The 11,257-nt window shown below is 47.3% G+C and overlaps 1 protein-coding gene across 1 annotated transcript; it reads left to right on the forward strand.

Moving 5' to 3' along the window:
- On the forward strand, window positions 1-1,346 carry LOC131223908 (chalcone synthase 2-like). Its single transcript, XM_058219475.1, has 2 exons — window positions 1-187; window positions 349-1,346. The coding sequence occupies exons 1-2, from the start codon at window positions 4-6 to the stop codon at window positions 1,344-1,346; spliced, it is 1,182 nt and encodes a 393-aa protein (XP_058075458.1). The 5' UTR covers window positions 1-3.
- Window positions 1,347-11,257: the final 9,911 nt, after the last annotated feature.

Here is an 11,257-nt window from a genome sequence, read left to right on the forward strand (position 1 = left end):
GCCATGTCTACGGTGTCGATCGACGAGATCAGGAAGGCCCAACGAGCAGAGGGTCCCGCCATGGTGCTGGCAATCAGCACAGCCACACCACCGAATGAGGTGATGCAGGCCGACTACCCGGACTACTACTTTAGGGTCACGAAGAGCGAACACATGAAAGAGCTGAAAGAGAAGTTCAGGCGAATGTGTAAGTACATAAAAAATGAGTTGATATCATTTTATTTATTTAATCTTAACTAAAATGCGATGAACTGATTTTTACGTTGCATTCGAAAACTTCCTGTCACGGGAATCATCACTCATTTTTACGTTACACTCAAACTCAAACTCATGTTTCTGGTCATGCAGGTGATAAATCAATGATCCGCAAACGTCACATGTACCTGACGGAGGATATACTCAAGGAGAATCCAGACATGTGTGCTTCGATGGCCCCCACCCTCAATGCTCGTCAGGACATAGTCATTGTCGAGGTCCCTAAGCTAGGTAAGGAGGCAGCAGTCAAGGCTATCAACGAGTGGGGCCAACCAAAATCTAAGATCACTCACGTTGTCTTCTGTGCCACGGGCGGTGTAGACATGCCTGGGGCTGACTACCAGCTCACTAAGCTCCTCGGCCTCCGTCCATCCGTCAAACGTTACATGATGTACCAAATAGGCTGTTTTGCTGGTGGCACCGTCCTTCGCCTGGCAAAAGACTTGGCAGAGAACAATGCTGGTGCACGTGTTCTTGTTGTGTGCTCGGAGATCACTGCCGCCACCTTCCGTGGCCCGTCTGACACCTACCTCGATGGCCTTGTTGGTCAAGCACTCTTTGGTGACGGTGCGGCTGCAGTCATCATCGGGGCTGATCCTAATTCCTCTGAGCGACCAATCTTTCAGTTTGTGTCTGCCGCACAAACCATATTACCTGATTCAGATGGTGCAATCGATGGCCACTTAGGTGAGGCGGGCCTCACATTCCACCTGCAAAAGGACGTGCCAGGGATCATTTCAAAGAACATCGAGAAGAGTCTAGTGGAAGCCTTCGAGCCACTCGGCATCAATGACTGGAATTCCATCTTCTGGATAGCACACCCAGGTGGGCCTGCGATCCTTGATCAGGTGGAGGCGAAATTGAATCTAAAGACAGAGAAGTTGAGGGCCACAAGGCACGTGCTAAGCGAGTACGGGAACATGGCTAGTGCGTGTGTCTTATTTATTTTGGATGAGATGAGGAGGAAGTCCACAGAGGAAGGGAAGGCAACGACCGGAGAAGGACTGGATTGGGGTGTGCTGTTTGGGTTCGGGCCTGGCCTTACTGTTGAGACTCTGGTCTTGCACAGCCTTCCTACAACTGTGGCCTAATAAACTGTGGGTATAAGCCAAGTTTCATTGTCCAGCAAATAATAAGGTTCTGATTTGAATGGTTGAATTATTGTAAGTTTCAGTTATGTTATGTTATGCATTAAGTTACATTCGGTAGTAAATTCAATGGTTATTTATTATTATTATTTTTTTTAAATATAACCTCATGTCTTTTAGGTTATTTCTCCAAAAATGCTTGCTTTTGAGATACTTAAAGCAAATCACTTAAGTTTTGCGGATGCGATATTTCCTTTTAGTTATATGCTGTTCTTAAACCAATTTTTTTTTTTTTTTTTTAAAGGAAAAACTATCCTTCATTTAAAAAGGAACCATGGCAGAAAGAGGGTCTGTTATCGTACATGGCTTAGAAGCTAGGTATGCCCACTGTTGATGCAAAAATCTGGCTTCCCCAGCCGAGCTCTAGTGGCTAGCTCCAAGCCCTGTAAGCCTGCACAAGAGAATGACAAAGGAGACCCTGACTATGAGCAAGGGACCTTCCGATACCTAAGTCAGGCTAGGAATCTGGGTCTAAGTAGTGTAGCTGGGGGTTTAGAGTACCAAGTGTTGTGTACCTGTTGCAATGGATTCTTCTGATATTTATACTTGCGGATCGAAGAAGTCGCGGCCGTTAATCTCGGCATGATCTCCTCCATTAAGCGGGCATTACGCAAGCACAGATGTCCGCCGTTACTCTTTGTCATGTGATTTGTCATGCCCCAAACTCGGAAATCGGGTTCACAAAATTCTCCATTGCTGAATCCGGCACCGACAACCTCCGTAGAACTCCATTTTCGGCTCCCGGCGCCCATTCGCCAGGTTCCGATCCTGGGATGCTACGAGGAGGATTTTCAATGTCAATTTGATTCGTAATAAGCATAACCAAAGGCATAACCCACAAACAACAACCAAAAACTCCATCACATTTCCACTATAATAAAAAACTTTACAAGTATAATGAGCATAAGGGAAATACAATGATGATAGACCAAAAGCTCTAAAAGAAGATAAGCTACGCGCCCAAGCCTCAGCGCTGCTGCGATCCAACGTCACCTGCACGCAACGGTCGTGCATAAGCTTATAGAAAGCTTAGAGGGTGGTGAAAGTGTATGCCCAAGGTGATAATGTAGTCATGCAGTATCAGAGTAATGCGGAACATGCTGATGAATGCGAAGAATCCCATTAGCCGTACCAAGGCCATGCGGTGCAAAGAATGATGTCGGCCATACCAAGGCCATGCAATGCGAAATGCAAGTCAAGCATACAAACCCTCATCTAAGTCCACATGTCAATACGGCTCAAGTCTGGAATATCACCGGGGTCTAGTACACTCCAAGCCAGATTGCCGCCCCATCGCGCGCAATAAGGTGAGTGGAAAAGACCTCACTATCCGCCTGCCAATATCGGGCTCGGCTCGTCAATAGCGGACCCATTCCTCGAGCTGGTCAGACTCAGCCTAGCATTGCCCCCTACTCTCGGGCGGGTAAGGCCGCACCCCCTTCCAACCGACCACGACACGGTGGAAAGCGCAACATCCGGTAATCGGCACTCGGCGCTCATGCACCCACTCGGTCTAGACGTTGGAGCAACCTCCTGGTACCATAAGGGTTTAGGGACTTTCACCCAGTGGATATCTATCGCACCCCATGTAGAACAGATTTCGGTGTCAATCCTGCCAACCACGATACGTCCGTGGAGGCTACGGCCCGATGTCGCTAGGGCGTAATGAACTATACCACACAATGCGAATGCATGAATCACACTATTCATTCATGCAGAAATCCTGCGCATATCGTGCGCTCATGTAGGCAACACCCCCACGGGAGCCCCTAAACAATCTGCCCGAAGGCCATGCTATGATCAGTCATTTCTCATATCAACCATACGTATGATGCATATGATCATGAATCATGGAATTAAATATGTTATATGGGGTGGATGATGTTCATAATGAAGATGGGCCTAGACGGCCTACACACTACACATGGGAAGATGGGCCTAGACGGCCTACACACTACACATATGGGCCTAACAGTGGACCCAAGGGAAAGTCATAATGCGGACATTTAACCACACTACACTTACAATGTGGACGTCAAACCAACATTGCTCCCAAGGCACGACTGCCACAATATCAGTTCATAAGCTATTTTGGGATCACACATTTCAATGGACCTTAGGTACATCCATTGGGCCCTTAAATACATCAAATTAGCCAAGTCATATGGGCCTTATATTCATTAAGTGAGCCACACCAATGGGCCTTATGTACATTGCAATGGGCTATAACCCGGGGGCTTCAGAACCTATCAAATAGGCCTAAGCTTATGGGCCTTACACGTGTCAAATGGGCCTCGACAGTTGGGCTCCATATGTACATCAAATGGGTCTACTCACCTGGGCCTTATATGTATCAAATGGGCCTCACCAATTGGGCCCCATGTGCACATCAAATGGGCCTCAACTCATTGGCTCCATTACATCCAATGGGCCTCGACCCATGGGCCTTATATATACATCAAAGTGGGCCTCAACCATGGGTCATGAGTACTGAGGTGGGCCTCCCACCATCAATAAATTATATATAATATAATATATATACACACACACACACACACATATATATATTATATTTAATATAACATTATATATATATATAACATATATTATACATAATACAATATTATATATATATATATATAACATATGATATTATATATATAATATAACATTATATCTATACATATAACATATATTATATGTAATATAATATTGTATATAAATATATATATACACACGCCAGCACACACATGCACCCACACACACGCGCACGCACACGCACGCAGCAACACACGCACACACGTACACAGTGGGCTCCACCGTCCAGGCGGACGGTGGAGATAAAACACTTACATCACTGTGGGCTCCATGTGGGGCCCACCATAATGTTTATATTCCATCCGGACCGTTGATAAGGTCCAGCAGACCTAGGTGAAGGGTGAAAATAAATTTCACCCTGATCCAAAACTTCTATGGGCCCAAAAAGGGGTTCCAACGGTAGACACTAATTCACACTGTTTCTTTTGATGTGGGCCGCCCGAGTCTTGGATCACGCTAAATTTTGGGGTGGGCCCATGTCCAGATAGTGGCCCACCCGATGAACGGTTAGATGGCACATAAACGTCAGGTGGGGCCACGGCTAGGCCGTGGGTGGCTGCTCGATCAACGTCCGCCCGGACGCTGGCGTGCGCTGGCGGTGCCTGCTGCAACGCTGACAACAGCAGCAGTAGCTGCTTCTTTATATTTTTTTTTTTTGGTTTTTCAGAAAATCTTCAGATTTTGCAGGTGGGGTCCACATCCAGTGAATCCGCTCCGTCCATTGTTCTTCTATGGCTCACTACGAGCAAAACAAGTCCAATATTGGACATATTTCAATGTACAACCCATCAGGGAAGGTTTCGATGGTGAAAACCACCTTTTGGTAAGGTATGGCCCGCCTGAAGGTCTGATGGATCCCACCTCCTGGCTCAACGCCTAAAATCGTCTTAGGAAAGGAATGAACGGCACGGATTTAATACATACATCAAGGTGGGGCCTACATGAGTGGACCACCCCAAGGCTTGGGACAAAAGATGATGTTTGTGTTTTCCCATTTAGACGTCCAGCGTCCAGGGACGCTGGACGGTTGGACATCTGAGGTGGGCCTGTTCAGGTGGGCCACCACTGATGAACGGCGTGGGTATTATACTTATAAGGTGGGCCCCACTCAAATAAAATGCTTACTACATGGTGGGGTCCATTCAAGTAGCCATACAACCTTACCATCATACAACAAAATAAAAAAAATAAAAATAAAATAAAATAAAAAAATAAAATAAAAAGAGAGAGGGATAGAGAGTGAGACCGTGTGATGGAGGGACCCCGGCACTATGGGCCCTCCCTTGCACTAAATCATACATCAAGTGGGTCCCATCTTATGTGGCCCATTAAAATTAAATCCAACGGTGGAGATCCCTTCTCCACCAAATTAAATGGTCTAGATGACCCTAAACATACAAGAAAATAAACATCATGATGGGGTCCATGGAGAATGGCCCCATCATGGAATGATCATGATGATCCAAGTGGGCCATCGGCCACATCTTAGGGTCCAAAGTGAGATCCAAACCATTGATCGGTTGGCCTCACTTGGCCCATCTTAAAAATATGAAAATCTACTCTATCAAGGCACCCACCACTTGATCTTCTTGCTCCCTAGGCTTCCTTGGCTCCTTGGGCTACCCTTTGATGGAGGAAGATGAGAAATGGATGGTTGAGATGAGAGATGAAGGGGTGGGAAAGGTGGACCTCACAAATGAAGTTTTCTCACCATGGGGGACTCATGGTGCTCTCTCTTGGATTTGGATTTTTTTTGAAAAAAAGAATAAGAGAGAGAGAGAAAGAGAGAGAGAGAGAGAGAAAGAGATGGGTGATGGAGTGATGGGGGATGGTTTGGGTTAAAAATTGTGAAAAGGTGTATGGTTGTTGTTGAAATTTGGAAAAGAGGAGTGGTGAGGTGGAAAGAATGGTGGACTTTTGTAAAAGGTAGGGATGGGTTGATGTACTTGAGGTATGGGATGCTTTAATGGTTGATTGATGGGACTAATAGTAGATATTCCCTCGAAATCCGCAACGCCGGTGTTTCTTCGGAATAAACGCCGATCGGCATCTTCTTGCCTGGTTATCGGTTCCGTGCGCATGTGTTGTGTACCTGTTGCAATGGATTCTTCTGATATTTATACTTGCGGATCGAAGAAGTCGCGGCCGTTAATCTCGGCATGATCTCCTCCATTAAACGGGCATTACGCACGCACAGATGTCCGCCGTTACTCTTTGTTGTGCACCAGATTCCTTTCCAACGTGCTTTATTAGGTGTCGTCTCTGAGCACGATCTTTGGCCACGTACCTGTCTGAGCTGATCTCGATCAGTGATCGGATTACTCTTGGTTGGAACTCGGACTGGGCCAATGGTCGGCCCTCTGAGCCCGCGACTGGGCTGCTTTTGATCGGACATCAGACTCGACCATCGACTACGAGCTCAGTCCACCGAGCCCATAGTTGGAGTCCACTATCCTTACGTATTCTGATTTTTTCTGGACTTCAGGCCGAAGTCAAGGCTCATAGATCCGACCTAGGGTCGTAGGCCTTCGGATGATGGTTCCAGACGCTAGAGTGGTCTGACCTGCCTTTCCTCCATAGCCTTAGCTTTGGGACCATAGTCCATAAGTGTGGTCACCTTGGACATCATGATGAGGAAAATCTGCACTAAGTCGAATAAAGGCCGACCTGGAGAATTTGATGGGGAGAGTCATGACGTCCGAGGCGACCACACTTACGGACTACAGTCCCAAAGCTGAGGCCATGGAGGAAAGGCAGGTTGGACCACTCCAGCGTTTGGAACCATCATCCGAAGGCCTACGGTCCTGGGTCGGATCACTGAGCCTTGACTTCGGCCTGAAGTCCGGAAGAAATCAGAATGCGTAAGGATAGTGGACTCTGACTATGGGCTTGGAGGGCTAAGCCCGTAGTCAATGGTCGAGTCTGAAGTCCGATCACAAGCAGCCTAATCACAGGCTCGGAGGGTGGAGCCCAGAGGGCAGACCATTGGCCGAGTCCGAGTTCCAACCAAGAGTAATTCGATTGCTGATCGAGGTCAGCTCGGATAGGTATGTGGCCAAAGATCGTGCTCAAAGACGACGCCCAATAAGGCACGTTGGAAAGGAATCTGGCGCACGATCAAAGAGTAACGACCAACATATGCATGTGCGTAACGCCCGCTTAATGGAAGAGATCGTGCTGAGATTAACGGCCGCGACTCCTTCGATCCACAGGTATAAATATCAGAGGAATCCATTGCAATAGGTACGCAACATTTGACACTCTAAACCCCCAACTACACTACTTAGACCCGGATTCCTAGCTTGACTTAGGCATCGGAGGGTCCCCTACTCATAGCTAGGGTCTCCTTTGTCATTCTCTTGTGCAGGCTTATAGGGCTTGAAGCTAGCCACTGGAACTCAGCTGGGGAAGCCAGATTTTTGCATCAACACCCACCTTGGTGTTTTTCAGAAATCCACTTGGTCCATACATTTTGAGAGATCATTTTAGGGCATGAACTCAAAAAATAAGCAGTTCCCAAAACTCAAGTGAGCACACAATAGAAAAGAGGTGAGATTGTTCGCCCACCATTTGTAAGGCCATAGAAGCTTTATATTAAGCTAGTATGTTTGTTCTTTCTATTTATCCCCGTGCCTTTTTGTCTCAGATAAGAATTGTTGGGCTGCTTTACAAAGCACTTCTTTTCCGTTAGCTTCCGCCGTCCTTCCGGTCAAATTCCCGCAACCTTCGCACCGTATTCGGTGTTTGCGCACGATCCTAAGCCAGGTCCCGCGCACCGACGTCGGCTTGGTCTCGAAAGTTATATCATAGCGACGGCGCTGCCGCCGCGGTTCCAACGCCGTGACTTGCGCACCGAACCGATACCTGTGCAAGAAGATGCCGATCGGCGTTTATTCCGAAGAAACACCGCGCGTATGCGATTTCGAGGGAATCTCTACAATTAGTCCCATCAATCAACCATTAAAGCACCCCATACCTTAAGTACAACAACCCATCTCCACCTTTTACAAAAGTCTACCCTCTTTCCACCTCACCACTCCTCTTTTTCCCATTTTCAACATTAACCATACCTCCTTTTACAATTTTCAACCCAAACCATCCCCCATCACTCCATCACCCATCTCACTCCCTCTCTCTCTCTCCCTTACAAGTCTCTCTCATTTTCAAACCCTCCCTTAAGCAAAAATCCATACGTATGAGTCCCCCATGGTGAGAAAACTTCATTTGTGAGGTCCACCTTTCCTACCCCTTCATCTCTCATCTCAACCATCCATTTTTCATCTTCCTCCATCAAAGAGAAGCACAAGAAGCTAAGGAAGCCAAGGGAGCAAGAAGATCAAGTGGTGGGTGCCTTGATAGGGTAGATTTTCATATTTTTTTTTAGATGGGCCAAGTGAGGCCAACCGATCAATGGTTTGGATCTCACTTTGGACCCTAAGATGTGGCCGATGGCCCACTTGGATCATCATGATCATTCCATGATGGGGCCATTCTCCATGGACCCCATCATGATGTTTATTTTCTTGTATGCTTAGGGTCATCTAGACCATCTATTTTAGTGGAGAAAGGATCTCCACCGTTGGATTTCAATTCCATGGACCCCACATATAATGGGACCCACTTGATGTATGATTTAGTGCAAGGGAGGGCCCATAGTGCCGGGGTCCCTCCATCACGCGGGTCTCACTCTCTATCTCTCTCTCTCCCTCTCTATTTCCTTTTCTTTTTATATGTGTGATCATAACAGGGTTGTATGGCCCACTTGGATGGATCCCACCCTGAAACATGCATCCTTTCCAAGCCATCTACAAGTGGGCCCACTTTGTGTGTAGTATCCACGCCATCCTCCATGAGGTGGCCCACATAAGCAAGGCCCACCTCTAGTGTATTTATAGAGTCCAGCGTCCAGGGACGCTGGACGTTTCAGGGGAAATGTAAATGTTAGCTTGGTTTGGGGATGGCCCACTTGTGTAGGCTCCACCTTGATGTATGTATTAAATCCATGCCGTCCATTCTTTTCCCAAACCTGTTTTAGGCGTTGAGCCAAAAGATGGGGTTAATCAGACCTTCGGGCGGGCCATACCATACCAAATGGCGGTTTTCACCATTGAAACCTTCCCTAACTTCCTATACGCCAAAACATGTCCGATATTGGACTTGAACTGCTCGTGGTGAGCCATGGAAGAGCACTGGATGGCGTGGATTCCCTGGATATGGACCCCACCTGCAAATTCCTTGAAAAAATCAAAAATCAAAAAAAAAAAAACTGCAACACAGCAGCGTTGCTGCTGTGTCAGGAAGCGCAGCAGGCGCTGCCTGCGCACGCCAGCGTCCGGGCGGACGGCGATCGAGCAGCCACCCACGGCTGCAGCCGTGGGCCCCACCTTGATGTTTATATGTCATCTAACCCGTTCATCGGGTGGGCCACTACCTGACGTGGGCCCACCCCAAAAATCAGGTTGATCCAAGACTCAGGTGGCCCACACCGTAGGAAACAGTTGGATTGGACTTCTACCCTTGAAATTCTTTTGGGGTCCACAGAAGTTTTGGATCAGGGTGAAATTTGTTTTCACCCTTCATCTTGGCCCACGTGGCCTCATCAATGGGTTGGATGGAAAGCAAACATTATGGTGGGCCCCACATGGAGCCCACAGTGATGTAAGTGTTTTATCTTCACCGTCCGCCTGGACGGTGGAGCCCGCTGTGACGATTGTGTGGGCCCACTGTGATGATTGCGTGGGCCCCACTGTGATGCGTGCTTGTGTGTGTATGTGTATATATATATATATATATATATATATATATATATATATATATATGTAATATTATATTTCGTATAATATTATATGTATTATGTATACATATATATTATATACTATATATTTACATTTTTTTATGTTGAGGCCCGTGATTGAGGCCCACCTTGATATATAGGTAAGGCCCACCTCAGTTTGCTTGTGGCCCATGATTGAGGCCCACTTTGATGTCTATGTAAGGTCCATGGATTGAGGCCCATTTATTGTATTAGGGGCCCATGGGTCGGGGCCCATTAAGATGTAATGGGGCTAATGGGTTGAGGCCCATTTGATGCATGTATGGGGCCCAACTGGCGAGGCCCATTTGATACACATAAGGCCCAAAAGTTTAGGCCCATTTGGTGCATTCTAAGGCCCACGGGTTATGGCCCATTGCAATGCACATAAGGCCCATTGGTGCGGCCCGTTGATGTGGCTCACTTGATGAATATGAGGCCCATATGATACGGCCCATTTGATGTATTGAAGGCCCAATGAGATATACCTAAGGTCCATTGCAATGTGTAATCCCAACATGGGTTATGTAACAATGTTTATGTCGGGCTATGCCTTAGGAGCAATGGTGGTTTAACGTCCACATTGCAAGTATAGTGTTGGTTAAATGTTCGCATTATGACTCACCGCAGGGCTCATTAAAGGCCCATACGTGTTATGTGTAGGCCGTCTAGGCCCATCTTCGTTATGAACATCATCCATCCCATATAACATGTTTAGTTCTATGATTCATATGCATCATACGTATGCTTGATATGAGAAATGACTGATCATAGCATATGCCATTGGGCAGATTGTTTAGGGGCTCCCGTACAGGGGGTGTTGCCCTACATGAGCACACGATATGTGCAGGATTGCTGTATGACTGGATAGTGTGATTCATGCATTCGCATTGTGTGATATGGTTACTATACGCCCTAGCGACATCAGGGCCGTAGCCTCCACAGACGTATCGTGGTTGGCAGGATTGGATACTGGAAATACTGTTCTACATGGGGTGCGATAGATATCCCTGGGTGAAAGTCCCTAAACCCTTATGGTACCAGGAGGTTGCTCCAACGTCTAGACCGAGTGGGTGCATGAGCGCTGGGTGCCGATTACCAGACGGTTGCGCTTTCCACTGTGTCGTGGTCGGTTGGAAGGGGGTGCGGCCTTACCCGCCCGAGAGTAGGGGGCAATGCTAGGCTGAGTCTGACCAGCTCGAGGAATGGGTCCGCTATTGACGAGCCGAGCCCGATATTGGCAGGCGGATAGTGAGGTCTTTTCCACTCACCTTATTGCGCGCGATGGGGCGGCAATCTGGCTTGGAGTGTACTAGACCCCGGTGATATTCCAGATTTGAGCCGTATTGACATGTGGACTTAGATGAGGATTTGTATGCTTGACTTGCATTTCGCATTGCATGGCCTTGGTATGGCCGACATCATTCCTTGCACCGCATGGCCT

This window comes from Magnolia sinica, chromosome 13, assembly GCF_029962835.1.
Source record: "Magnolia sinica isolate HGM2019 chromosome 13, MsV1, whole genome shotgun sequence".
NCBI lineage: Eukaryota > Viridiplantae > Streptophyta > Magnoliopsida > Magnoliales > Magnoliaceae > Magnolia > Magnolia sinica.

Coding starts and splice junctions, on each gene's coding strand:
- LOC131223908 (XM_058219475.1), top strand. CDS start 4: ATGTCTACGGTGTCGATCGACGAGATCAGGAAGGCCCAACGAGCAGAG. Junction 188..348: donor AGAGAAGTTCAGGCGAATGT/GTAAGTACATAA, acceptor CTGGTCATGCAG/GTGATAAATCAATGATCCGC.